This window comes from Mus caroli, chromosome 3 (genome assembly GCF_900094665.2).
Source record: "Mus caroli chromosome 3, CAROLI_EIJ_v1.1, whole genome shotgun sequence".
In the NCBI taxonomy this organism is placed as follows: Eukaryota; Metazoa; Chordata; class Mammalia; order Rodentia; family Muridae; genus Mus; species Mus caroli.
The window spans coordinates 54,517,452-54,532,232 of NC_034572.1; the positions used below are offsets into that span (position 1 = coordinate 54,517,452).

General features: G+C 39.1%; 1 protein-coding gene across 29 annotated transcripts in view; it reads left to right on the top strand.

Annotated features, from left to right (window-relative positions):
* Mbnl1 (muscleblind like splicing regulator 1) overlaps positions 1-14,781 on the top strand; it is a 164,861-nt gene that overhangs the window by 126,380 nt on the left and 23,700 nt on the right. For 17 of the 29 annotated variants that reach the window (XM_029475666.1, XM_029475668.1, XM_029475650.1 and 14 more), the window contains 3 exons: positions 4,582-4,752; positions 5,705-5,815; positions 12,774-12,974. In XM_029475666.1, coding sequence (XP_029331526.1) covers positions 4,684-4,752; positions 5,705-5,815; positions 12,774-12,974 — 381 coding nt within the window. In that variant the 5' untranslated portion in view covers positions 4,582-4,683. The remainder of the gene's footprint in view (positions 1-4,581; positions 4,753-5,704; positions 5,816-12,773; positions 12,975-14,781) is intronic. The other 12 variants (XM_021157174.2, XM_021157166.2, XM_021157163.2 and 9 more) reach the window with 1 other exon arrangement.

A 14,781-nucleotide genomic window follows, 5' to 3' on the forward strand; every position in this document is an offset into this window, starting at 1 on the left:
ATGTCCTTTCAGGGTGCAGGTCCTCTTGCAAACTTACAAAAGCCCTCCATGGGCACAAGTAAGCTATAAAGAAACACTAACTCAGGAACTTCGGCACAGTCTGTTTTAGTTGCATTGACTTTTTTCTCTGCACTTGAAAAATCACATAAAATGATTCTTAGTGTTAATTGAATGCATATTTGTCTTTAAAAATCAAATTGAAGGATTCATATATGGGTGTTGGAAAGTCTGGACAAAATATATTTTTCTTACAGTGAATCATAAAGACTGTTATCAATCTCCTAGCATTAGATGATTAACTAGACAGACAACATTTCGTGGAAGTGAGAAGCCCCATGTCTTGGTGACCACTGACATTAATAATCTTATTTTGGGAAAATATATATCATCTTGGGGGCAAAAAAGCTGTTAAGAAGTCTCGATAGGAAGCTATTGGTTTCACAGTCAGATTTTCAGGCCAAGAAAGTACTTCAAAACACGCTTGTCTCTGCTGTCCCAAAGGAAACTCTGGTTTCGTTTTAACCACTGAAATACATGGTTCTAGTTTGAGAGCCTTGCTAGAAATCTAGTGTTGTCAAAGGCAGCTGGAACAGCCTCTGAGGTGGCACCCCTAGAATTTATTCATTGCCTTCGTATTCTAGAACCTACCCAGGTCTGACTGGGCAACTTCATCCTTCCCGTTGGTACTATTTGGCAGCATGACAGTATGTCTTTTTGGATTCTGACTATACAAATCATAATAATCCTTTTATTTCAGGTTTAAAAAAAACATTGAAAATTTAATTTTGACATTTTTATATTTTTAAATTTACTTGCCTTCTTTCTAATGTACTGTTTTATTTTCAATTATTAGTAGGTTTTTAAAATAGATATTAAAATAAAGAATTGATGTTAAATTTAGTTTATAATCTATGTTCCTAAGCACTAGAATGAAGACAGAGTACAGTACATCTTTGAACGTGGTATAAGGAACCATATCCACTCTCTGTGCTTCCCTGGTGGGGGTTAGGGCATCGGGTGGGTGATGCCTGGAAGATGGACAGGGACAACACTGACTATGACTTTACCATAATTCCCAAAGGAACTAATGCTACTGGTTGGAGGGTTTTAGTTGTTTTGTGTTTCTAGATTTTTAAGTAACACTCTAGGTTGGGATATTTATTCTAATTTACTCTTAATCTTTTTGTTTGTAGAGCCACAATCATTCATCAGTGCAGTCAACACCTAACCCGTGCTGAATCTAAAAAATGGAGTTTATGATTTTTTTAATTTTTTTATTATTTTTTTATTTATGAAATAGCCCTTGAATGGGTTACTGTAACTTTTCCTATGTGTATCAGTGCAAATTCCTGTGGCTTCTCACAAAATGTCTTCTATGGTGTTTTCTGCTATGCCAGAACTATCTAACTCCTTGTTAAAACTCACATCCCTGGCCCTCACTTGTGTGCACAGACACTAGGAAATAATCCTCACTCATCCTCCTATAAGAAACACCAGTAAATACATTGATTTGGCAACTTCAACTCTGGTGGAATTGCTACTTTAGTCTGTCTGCCCTTGTTTGTTCAAGTGTCCCCAGGAAAAGTCACAGGATGTGTAGGAATGTCCTGTTCAGAACATATTCACAGCTTTTTTGAAATAGAGACTCTATAACAATAAAACTAAGCAACAGAGAAATAATAGTCAAGTGATACTTTAGCCACTGAGTACATGCACAATAGAAACCATATGTCAAAGCTTCTACATTTCATGATGGATGGGCCAGCAAAATGGCTCTGCAGGTAAAAGTGCTTGCTGTCAAGTCTGACAGCCTGATTTCCATCCCCGAAACCCCTATGATGGAAGGAGAGAACTGACCCCCCCCACACACACACACAGGTTGTTCTTTGGCCTCCATTAGAGTGCTGTGGCATGTAATAAATAAATGTTAAAAATACAAAAAGTTTGATGGGATGCCCTGATGCAGAATTTATAGGCAGCACCTAAAGTCCCTTTCTGTTATTTCAGTTCAAGCTGTGTTCATAGGTAGAGGGTCTGGGTGCTGTGTGGTCAGGAAGGTTTCCTCAGAGGGACACTGAGGAAAGCGATGGTCAGTGTTTGTCTAGTCCCAGGCTAGGTCTGTGCTGTTTGTAGAACTAAAGACCTGAACTGACTCTGACTGAACCATCGGCACAACGCACCCTTCTCATCTACACCTCAAGCCAGTTTTGTGAAAAGTATGAGGAGGAAGTATAGAGAACTGGAAATTGCATTAGAACTGTGGTTCTCATCCTTCCTCAAGCTGCATCCCTTTAAGACTCTGGTTTCTCACGTTGAGGGGACCCCCAACCACAACTTCATAACTATAAGTTGGCTACTGTTAGGAATCATAATGTAAATACTTGTGTTTTCCAGTGGTCTTAGGTGACCCCCAAAGGGATCATGACCCACAGACTGAGAGCAATTGTGCTGCAGCCAAGTTCTTCTTTATATTGAGATAGGTATTATGTCTCTGGGAGAACTCGGCCTGGGAGCTCTGTGAACTGTAGCACTTAGGAGCTTAATTATTTTGTCTAGTCATATGATTTCAAATTGATTTGTGTGTGGTTTATCATATGGGGCTAAGTTGTTTTTGAGGTTGTTTTTCACCGAGATGCTTTTACGCTAACAATGTTTCTGTAAGCATGGTTATTTGACTTGGAATAAGCCATTTATGAAGCATGGGTCTATCTGTGAACCTATGAAAAGTTGTACCTAGCAGGTAAATTAGAAATCGCTTCCTGTCAGTGTGGAATTCTACTTCCCTTTAATATGCATTTAAGCTGTGTTCCAGGGATGTGCTTATAGTGTTAGTGTCGTATGCAGTTTATGTAGGGGGAGGGTGTTTATAACCTTGGTGTCTTATGCAGTTTGCAGAGCTGATGGCTCTATAAACTGGGGGTTTAGGCATCAGGACATGACCACTCTGGGGTAAGCTTTTGTGGTAATATAAGAGAGGGTACAGGCAGAGGCATCTGGAAGAGTCCAGAGCAAGGAGAGAAAGTAGTAGGAGGGTGAACATGGCCAGCAGACTAGAGTTGTCAGTGAGATGGGTCAGGAGCCAGAGAGGGAGGCAAACAGGGTGTGGACAAAGGAGGCCAAGAGAGGAAAACAAGAGAGAGACAAAAGACTGAGAGCAAAGAGGGTGCATGGCCAAGATGGCAGGGTTATGTGGGGAAAGAAGTTGGCGGGGTGGGGTGGGGTGGGGAGGGAAAGCTTTAGGATGGGGACCAGAGTCAGAAAAGCTTTGAAAAGACACAGACAGGTACTGTGCTACTGAGAAAGCCTAGAGGCCAGCGCTTGTTTTGGTGTGCTAATAGGCACCAAAGATCCATGTATACCTTCTGACAGCGGAAAGGAATGGCTCCTTTGGCAGAGGGATACAGGCCAGAATTTGGAGAGTGGCGTTTCTCTTGGACCTGAGAATGAGAAAAGAAGCTGTAGAACTGTTCACAGTCCTAAACTTGCAGGCAGTGTCCTTATTAATACTGTATAGAAACCTGTCCTAAAACAGCTTAAAGTTAGAGTCCCTAAAGAGAGCATTTGGCTTAGAAGAGTTACAGTTTTTATTGTAAACATCAATTTTCTAATTTATTCAAAGTAAAATTCAACAGAATTTACTTTTCTATAGAAAAAAATTAAAAAGGTTATGTGTCGCTTAATCTGTACAAGCAGATCTGCTTAGATTCTCTGGTGTAAATGTTTTCAGTGTAGTTGTCGAGATGGACGAACAGTGTGTCAGTCGGTATGAATGGAGTAGTTCCCAGGGTCTGGCATATTATAGACTTTACTAAGCGCTTCTGATCCAGGATAGACAGATACTTATATACACAGTTTAGTTATGCTGCTTTAGGGGTTTATGTTTCTGCCTTTCTCATTGTCAGTTCTTTGCAGGATGAGCATACCAAGTCCAACTATGTTCGTAGTTTGGGGTCATGGGACAATATCAGAAAGGCTGAAGGCTCATGTCTAACCAGTATTTGACTACTATCCTTTAAACCTCTACTTCTGTGAGAACCAAGTAGCTCTCTTTTCAGCCAGGGGATTTCCAGTATGTGGGGCTTTGTAGAAGTTCTCATTTGATTTGCTTTGGGGTTCCTTTGGAGTCATTTTCCTGGGGGAACAATGTTCTGTGAGTCCCCTAAGCTAGTTTGTTCAAAATCAGTAGAGATAAACCACCAATGACAAGTGTTTTCATGAATTTCACTTCCCATGACTTGGTGAGGTTAATGAAGATGCTGTAGCAAGCATTCAAGGTTCTGTACTTGACATCTGTGTGTTAGGCTTACTTTTAAAGCAGTAAACTTTTAAACTGGAAACAGTAACCCTGACATTATTAGATTGCAGAAACTTCATTGAGCCTTTAAACTTTTTCAATATCTTAAATCTTCATTTTAATAATACATTTGTAGTTGAATTCATGATTTCTTAATGTGTAAAAATGCTGTGAGTGATAAATTGTGGGAAAAGCTCATAGATTTAGATGACTTGTTTGCATATCATTTCTATAATTTAGTGACTTAACTTTATTTAACAATGGTTCTTGCTTTTTTTATCTTTTAGGGTCGTTGCTCCAGAGAGAACTGCAAATATCTTCATCCACCCCCACACTTAAAAACACAGTTAGAGATAAATGGGCGGAATAACTTGATCCAGCAGAAGAACATGGCCATGCTGGCCCAGCAAATGCAGTTAGCCAATGCCATGATGCCCGGGGCCCCGTTGCAGCCCGTGGTGAGCACACTTTCCACCCCATCCCTGTCTGTGTGGCCGTGTTCTGTGTCTGTCCTGAAACAGAGATTGTATGCAAATAGAGCCAGCAGTGGTAATTGCTGAGTGTTACACCCTGTGAGGTTACTTACCTTCACGTCAAACTTGGCAATTTATAGTCTAGCTTTGCTTCCGCTAAAATTCTCTTACAATTAACCGTTTAACCTGCATCTGTTCACTTGGTGTTTATTAAAGTAGCCATCAAACTCAGTTTAGTTAAAATACATTCCAAGTTTCCTTTAAAGTTGATAATGATATTTTTCTTAAAAACAAAACAAGAAAGCAGATAAATGATAAATAGTAGTCTTTAACTTTGAGGCTATTTCTTGCTTTCTTCTCTCCTTGAAGAGAATCCCTGTTGTTTTTTCTCTCTCAAAAAGGAGACTTTGTGGAAAACTTAACTTGAAATTACTTCATAGTCACAAATGCTGGGCATTTTTTCACAGTGGCGAGTCATAAGCATAGCTTGGAAGTCTCATCAGAAGAGAACTAGTCAAAACTCCAGAATCCCAAGGGCCTTTGAAAAATAGCTATGAGTGAGCATAGGTACTTAATATTCTCCTAGCCATGTGTGTTGGTAACTTGTTTATGAATAAACATATGCATTTAAATGTTTAGATTTTTGATGTGCATGTGATAAATGACTTTAATAATCTTATTTATGTAATAGTTAATGTTTGGTTAAAATGGTGTTTATGTTAATTATTGTTCAAAAACCCTAAATTGCTTACATATGTGATAAAATTTATATGATCAGAATATGTCTGATTAATTTATTGCTAACATATTATGAACTATTATAAGGTCATGAGAACACATGTTTTTCCAGTTTGTTAATTGTAGCATGTGTGCTAACTAATTTTTTTCCTAATACATTTTAACACCTGAACTCAATGTAATTATTATTCTCTCTTAGAACATAATGCAACAATCATTCCAAAAAAGAGGGGGGGATTGCATTTCGAGGTGGGAGGGATCCCCATATTACACCGGCAGTGATACCAATTATCAATACTGTACAGTCGAGGTGAGAGAATATTATAATTAATTCTCTATCATTTTAATATGATTTTTATTTTATGACATTATTGGGGGCTCAGTTAAAATGTGATATCTTTATTTTTATGGCATCTCCTTATTTTATATGTCTTTATGATGATAACATAAATATTTTCATTTGGTTAAGAATGTTTTGTATAATCATTATTTCTTACAGAAAATTTGGTTCTAAACATCTCTCTTACACTTGGCCCTCATGTATGGTTTCAAAGATCTGGAACAGTTTCTACTTTGGTCAACCTCCTTGATGTGAGGTCCTTTTTTCCACTTAAACCTGTAAATCATACTTACTGACATTCTGTGCTTTCTGTGACCCAGAGCACGTCTGAGTTAGGCAAGTGTAGATCTGTGCTGGAGGAGGATAGTCTCCAACACGGCCCTGAGAAGTTAGTTTTCTGTGAAGTCTTGGCCCATTTTTTTGACCTTGTTCTTAAATCCTCTGTCATGGGTGATCCAAGGTCATATTATGCTTAGCCCTGGAACAAACTGTCAAAGATCTTTATTCTCTTTGAAATTCTAGTGACATATGTGTTTTTGTAGTCACTAAATCATAGATCTCTGAAGCCATTCGTACTTAGATTCCTGGTACTTCTGTTAACATTTTTCTGCATAGACAAAGTAATTATCTGTTTTAGTTATGAGCACAGGCGTTAAGTTCATTTCTCCTTCACATCATTACAGTTGAATGGGAGTTGCCCTCTACCAAGGTACTGTGAAACCACACTTGGAAAGTCTCCGTTCAGGATGATGTTTTTGTAATAAGTATTAAAATCATTTCAATTATTCAGACCTGAAGCATTTTTTACTGTGATGACTGTAGAGAAGGCTTTAATCTAGAAAATTTGCCTTCAAAACCCACCGGAGACTCTGGTCCTCTTTTGAGTCAGCCTAGTTTTGATGAGGATAACACAGGGATCCAGTAGTAAATGGAATGACTGTGACTTGCTGCTTTCTGGGACTTCAATTTGAGCTGCTAGTAGAAAATAAAAGTGAGCCACAAGCTGCCCTGTCACTAACATTGAGAAGGACTCTGAACACACACGGGCCTGTTTGAGGCCATGGGAGAGCATGGATACAGATCAGGCAGGAATAGTGTGAGTGTGGCTTTGGATGAGCAGATCCACAATATCAGAGCCTAGGAGGACAGACAAAGATTTCAGGGGCCAACCAGTTTAGCACCAAACTTCCTACAGAGGACAGGTGTAGTGAAATGAGAGCAAACTAAACTTATACACATCCAGTAGTGTGTGCCTGCATATGGGAGAGGTTCATAACTGACAGACAGAAAAAGAAGGAAATAAGGAGTTGCCCAGACAGCCATCAACCTGACAGATGTTCATAGTGATTTCTCTGCCCTGAAGGTGAGAGGAATTATAATTCAGAGTCAGGGCACAAGCCAGAAGTGGCAGCTTCATTGCCACTACAGTGGGCTACAGTGGTCGGCAGTTGTCAGCAGTGTTTCCAAGGCAAGTGAGATGATTGTTAAGAGCAGCCACTGTCCCACCAGACCATGATATGGGGGTAACTTGGTTAATGCAGAGATTCATAGGAGAACTTTGTGCCTTCAGTAGGTTGTCATGCAGTATACCCATTAAAAAGGAGTAACATTTTTGAGACAAGTATAACAGTTTGAGGCATCTGTTGTACTCAGAAGGTTCTGTATATGCCATTCTCACAACTGTGCTGTGAGCTAGGTAATGTAATGTCCAGTTTAGGGATTAAGCCCAAGCGGTTCAGAGAGGTTAACTACATGGCTTAGGTTACACTGCTTGTTTTAATCCAGCCTGGCCAGATGTTGAGCTTATATGGTAAAAACATATGGTGAACAGGCTAACTACTTTGGATATTTGGCTGACTGTTTAAGCTCTTTGATCTTCAACATGGAGATAAAACACGAAATATATTGTCTAGAATGTCTTTGTAATTATATAAACATAATTCCCATTTCATAAGATTAGTATAAAGGGAGTTCAATATAAGAAATGGAACTTCTTTGTGTGTCTAATTCATGAAAGTTCACACAATAAACTGTAGAGTTTTGATATCAACTCTTTTTGGCATTAGGATTTCTAATAAAAATATAAGTGAATATTTTTATGATTTTTTAATCATATATGACCTTTGAGGATAAATGAGATTGTAATGATTAGTCTTCAGAATTAAAGAAAACTTTCTGTGTTCTTTCATACGTTCATCATGACAATGAGAAATTGACATACACTAGCTCACCCTGACCTGCATCTGCTGGATGACAACCTGGAAGTTCCTGCTGTATTTCTTTCATCCCCAGGATGATGTTCCTTAGACTCTCTGTTCCTCCAAGCTCTGTGTGGTCAGTGGGGACTGAGAACTCGGCATGAGCTCAGGAGTTCCATTAGTGTGCCCTGCCAGGCTTTACTTGGGACCTGGGTTAGCAGTGACTCTACAGAGTTGCTGGAGCAGATACTCCTCAGGTACACACCAGCACCTTGAGACATGCAACCTGTGTAGAAATCCCAGGCACTTCATGAATCTGATGTGTGTGTATGAGCAGTTCAGAGGCCGTAGATTCAGTTCAAGTCTCAAGAGCAGCTTTGTCACCTTGACTTTCATATTCCCAAGGTTCCTTGGCAATGGGTGAAGAACGCTTTGAAGTTATCATTTGTCCGACTCCCAGACCACCTAGAATTTGCCAGTACTTTCTGTGCTTTATTGTCTTGTTACCCACCTCATGACATTATGGCCAGTTCATTCTATAGAGTCCCTAGAAAACTATTTCTACATCAGCCACATTGACTTGTTATCTGTTTTGCCATGCATCAGTCAGTCTGACTTTTTAGGTTTGTGATCAGTCCCTGAACTGTAAAAATAGACCTGTGCTCATTTGAAGCCTTTATACTGAGAAGGTCTTAAATGAGACTTCACTGTTTAAATGTTTGTTTCAATAAAACTGGCTCAAAGGATACAGTGAAACAGAATAAAGAATGAATTCCTTCCCCTTCCCATTCACAAGCTGTGAGTAGAGTCCACAACAGCCAAATGCTTCATTCTTAGACAAAAATTGAATATGGTTTATTCATAATTCCTGTTAGCTCTGAGTGCTGTCTATGTTCTAAACAATAATTCACTAAAACTAGTTCTGTATCTGTTTACAACATGGTGCTTGCCTAGAAACAGTTGCCCACACTTGGGATGTCCTATGGTTTTAAAAGAGCTTGGCATTTCACTGTTTACAAGTTTGACTGAAGCATACATGTATATACATATGCAAACATTCTACTAAGCATACATGTATACATGTGCACATTCTACCAAGCACACACATGTGCACATTTTACTAAGCATACACATGTACACATGCACACATACTACTGAACATATACATGTGCACATTCTAAGTGTATCTCTGTCTCTCTCTCTCTCTCTATATATATATATATATATATATATATATATATATATATACATTCCATTAAACATACATGTGTACATATGTGCACATTCAACTAAGCATACGCATGTATACATGCACATATTCTGCTGAACATACACATGTATACATACATTCGGCTAAGCACATATGCGAACACATGCACACACTCTAGGAAAAACTGACTTGTAAAATTTCTGTTCCATAAATTTCTAAATGATAAGTTTTGGATCATTATATATGACCCTTCTTTTTTATAAACAGATACTATTTTCAGCATTTTAAAATAAACAGCCTTGTGATATTTGCAGTGTTCAGAATAATAGTTATAATACTTAAGATGTAATGTTAGTATAAAAATTAGAAAAAATAAACTTTCAAATATTCATTATAAAGTAACAGCTAAATTCTGAGGTGGAAAAAGGATATATAATTAAATCTCTTTACCATCTAGATATCTGTGCTAGAAAATATATAAAGTATTTGCTACTCTTGCTGGCAAAGAAAAATCAGCTAGCAAATCTGCAATGAATATGTTATGCAGTAACTGCAGAGGTGGTGACAGTGCCAGGTGCCGGGAAGTAGGAGCAGAGGAAGCAAGAATGGCTTCAGGGTCAGTGCTACTTCAATGCGGGTGAGCTTTATGAGACAGAGGGTAGTGATGTGGTTCCCTGGGATACGTCAAGAGGTTCTGGTTCCTGAAGCATACCTAGGAGTCAGGCAGGTAGGCTGAGGGCAGGCAATGTGGACAGAAACTCATAAATACTCATAAAAAGAAAACCCCTAAGAAACATGTCTCCTTAGAAACCTTCTGTCCAATCGGAAAGAAATCTATTTCCTTAAATACATGGAAATGGAATCACCCTGAAGCTTTCAAAAATACTGCCACCTAGATACCTTTCCTGGGAATTCAGACAAGGAGGGGTGGAAATCACATGATAAAACTCCTCTAGGTAATTTTAATTCACATTTGGTGATTATGTGAGAAACAGACTTCAAACCAGACTAGAAGCAGACTCAAATGTGCGGAATCCCTGACCTTCCATTGATTCATTTATAATGGTAGACATGTAACATTCGTGAGCATCTTCTTTAGAAAATAAACATAATGATACCCCCAACAAAGTGGCAGCTCATTCATTGAGTGCCTACTGTCACCAGGCATTGCTTTGTATGGTGGGAACCTAGAAGGGAACTAAGAGATATCTTCTACTCTCCTGACATCCCCCCTCCCAAAGAGGCCAAAGAAAGGAAAGTCTTCTAGTAAAAAAAATTAAATATAACAGTATAAGTAAAGCACTTATCACAGTGTGGCCTGCCCAGGAGAGGAAATTACTAGTAATAATCATGTTTGTGTAGTTAACTAGGATGGTAATGTGAAATTGAATAATATTTTCAGTTATAATGAAGCCTAATACCTGTAATATAAGCAAAATGTTTCATTTAAAGCAAACAAGTGATAAATAAACAGCCCCAGAATTAGCAACTGGAAAATGTCCTTGGAAAGGTAATGCTAAACCAACCTTCATTATGCTTTTTTGGAACAAAGATATCTATAAGTCACTGATGCAAAGATGCACTCAGTATCAAATATACCAGCTACATAGTTAGACATTATCCAATCCCTACTTCAGAGAAACTAAGACTTCAAATACCAATGCAGCCATCCCTATCTTTGAGATCTTACAAGCTCCAGTAATGCAGGAGTGGCCATGGTCACTGGCTTTCCTACATTAGGATCCACTCTGAGCTGTAACCCACCCCTAACACAAAGTGTTCATAATTGGTGACAGCTACATTCTATCCATATGTAGGTTTTCACTGTATTTTACTTGGTGAGATTTAACGAGGCTGATTTTATTGGCGTACTGTCATTATTGTGTCAAGTCAGGGAAAAATGTCTTCATCCTGAATGCCTTTATGAAGGCATTTGCCTTAAGTAATTCCTATAGTATACAGTGACATAAACATTTCAGTAGCTTGCTATAGTAAGTATCAAGTGGGCTTTCTGGGAAGTCATTTTAATCTACAGCTAAAGGATATTAATTAGCTTTTAATCTTTTAGGACTCTGCTAAATTTATAACAATTCTTCTATGTGGTCTGAGATTCTATACCCTGTATCTGACTGTGTGCAACAGAATACGAATTTGCCTAGAATGTTCTTGGACAGAAGTTTAATGCATGATCACCATGCAGGACTGACCCTGTCATGGTGCTGCCCTGGCCTCTAGTACACAAAGGGAAAGCCTGAAGTCAGCTGCTGTTCAGGGTTTTGTAGAGAGACAAATGCCACTGGGCCCAGTTTTACACGTGGATCCTTCTTGATAACAGTGTAACACATGGAATTTTTGTATTTCCTGAGGGCAGCTGCTTTGCATTGGAATAGGCTTGGGGTTTGGAATGGAAAGACTTATTCTAGGCTACTTCATTAGACAAGGGCCACAGTCCTGTCAGAGTAATTAAACATGGTGTTCAAAGCACATGCTTGGAGGACTAGCTATGTTAGGGTGAATGTATCAGTGTGAGCTATGCTATGTTATAAATTCTTCCCAGCGAATCAATGTATACATTAAATAGTCTATTGTTCATATCTTCTTAGTACAGATGTGTACACAATGCAGAGCTGTCATGTAGGTCGGATGCTCAACCATGGCATAGTCCTTTGGGACCTTATGCTCTCATATTAAAGAATGTCATTTATGCGTAGTAGATCCCTGACTTCTCTCCATTGAATGCAGTAGCATCACCCCAGTATGTCGTGCCCGCTGACAGCCCATCCCATGTTGCTGGGTGTAGTTGTATTTTTTTTTAATAATTCTGTGGCATTTCCTGGGAAATATTCTGTCAGGCTTCACATTCCAGACATTTTCTGGAGAAGATTAATTTCCATTGCTGAGTGCCTCACAAGTGTGGGATGGGCTTGTAGAACATTGAACCTTTCTTCTGAGAAACCAACATCAAGTGACTAGGCCAAATGCTATCTCTTCTGTGCTCAAAAGACAGTGTAATCATCACCTCTCACAGCCCACAGATTTGGTAAATGTGCTGGCTGTGGGGCTCTGTGATCCCCTGGGACATCTGTGTCTGCTCAGATGATAGGCACTTACATCCTGTTAACACTTGAGAACAGACCTTTCCACTATATCTGACACAGCAGTTACACAGTGTGTGTCTCAGACACATTTCTAGTCACAAAGGTGGAGACTGGGTGAGCACAAACAAGTGTCTGTACTAAGATATTTAAGACGTTAAACCACAAGTATTCTAGATGCCAATCTTCGAAACCCCTCTGGAGATATTAATGCATATTCTGCCTGCTAGATTTGAAGAAAAACAAGGACTTAGCAAATATCTGTATACTGAAATCTTCTTAGACTAAATTAAAGACAGAATTAAATAGAAGTTAAGGAAGGAAGAATGAATGATAGATGAAGAATAAATGATAACTCTATAAGTAGAGTATCAATTTGGAATTGAGACTTGCCATTAAATTTTGCTTTTTGTTTTAATTTCCAGCCAATGTTTTCAGTTGCACCAAGCTTAGCCACCAATGCATCAGCAGCCTTTAATCCTTACCTGGGGCCTGTTTCCCCAAGCCTGGTTCCAGCAGAGATCTTGCCGACTGCACCAATGTTGGTCACGGGGAATCCTGGAGTTCCAGTGCCAGCAGCTGCTGCAGCTGCTGCACAGAAGTTAATGCGGACAGACAGACTGGAGGTAGGATAAAGAGTTGAACCTTCATAGTTTCCATTACAATTCTTCAAGTGTTTATAGCCAGAGTGACTTTAAACTGAATGAACATGACTTGTTTCAGTGTTTGTGCAAGTTTGTTAGAATATGGTTATGCTGTTTTGGTTGATGCAACAATTACAAAATCAGTCAGCATCCATGTCTAGGTTCCTCAGTGAGGGCTTGGAGCTGGGATCAGTGTGTCTGTTTCTCCACTTTGTCTTAGTATCCTTAAAATCTTGCACATGATGCTAATGCTCATACCTCAAAGAATTAGAAAAAACGTTTGGCCCAGAACAGTTGCTTCTTGAATGTTTATTGTAGTCATCAACACAATATAATGATTATTGGAGTGAGCAAATAAATGATTGAAGTCCAGAGGATCTCATAAACAGGAACACATTGGCTACTGTGCATGAAATATTACAAAACTCTCTGCAGATGTTGTCATAATCTCTGAAGTACTTCCATTGAGACAGGTGGTTTTATGAAACGCACTCTGATAAAAGCGTTTTTTAGTAGTCTGTCATTGTCACTTGATTGTCATTGTCTTGGGGTAGAGGATGAGCAGACGCACACACTTTACTGTTGCTGACTGAAAAGGAAATTAGAGATATGGTTCTAGTTTGACATTACTGTTCAGAATTTTAGCATGGCAACAATTAACAGCCTTGATAAACAGTTTCTGTAGGAAAATGGCCTAGTAAGTAAAAACTGAGTTGCCTCTCCTGTCTGTCTGCTTAGGAAGGACTCGGGGCTGAGATGGCCTGGGTGTACTAATTACAGGGAAAGTAAAGTAGGGTGCACTTGGAGGGCCTTGAGTCTAATAACTTTCCAGTTTGTTAGAAATATAATAAAATGCCTTATTTATTCATTATACTGTATTGAAAGTACTAGAAAGGGTATCATATTGCAGCATTTTGTGAGGATGTGCCAGATATAGCCATCACATAGCCTACCTTTAGAACAACCTGATGGGAAAGATGCTGTCACTACCTTTGTGTTGCAGAGGAGTCAGAGCAGAGCAAGAGATGGGAGGTAGCCTATCCTTGCTGTAGAGATACACTCTGCCGTTTGGCTTCTCATTTCCCAAGTATAGTAATTCTCTAACACTGTCTGCAAATGAAATAGCGCAGCATCTGAAACAGTTTTCTTCCCCAATCTTCCTAAAGAAAACACAGGATTCTTAATGCATGACTGTTAGTTGATTAATGGGACTCAAATAGTCTGAGAAGAATGTCAACATAGTAATTATTAATAGGTAACAATATTCAAAGCATTAAGAGGATGTGCTTAAAGCTGAGCTACTTGCTCAAAACTGTTCATTCCCTTGAAAGTTTGTGTAGTTTTTTATAGTTGTATTTTGTCATTTTGTTTTTCTTTCCATGAAGAGCTGCTTGTGTGTTTTGTCATTTGCCTTTGCTACTTGCTAGGACAATCTCTCCTGTGTTATGTGCATTCCTGATAGCAGGGAGCATGCCCTTGGTTCTGTTCCCAAGATCTTGTCACAGTCATAGTTGGGGCCTGAAATAGGAAACATGCATGTGCCTCTTTCTGCTCTGCAGTGTGATTCCAGAACTTAGACACACACACACATGCACGCACACACAAGCACACACACTCACACATAAACACACACACACACAGGCATGCATGCACACATACAACCTTGGTGCTCCTTGGAGCACTGGAGGGTGAAAGCCATGAAAGGAATGCTTACAGTTCTTTTCTCAAGGTTGATACTATGGTTATTTAGAGATTAAAGCCACAGTCCATCTTCAACTGAATTTTGATT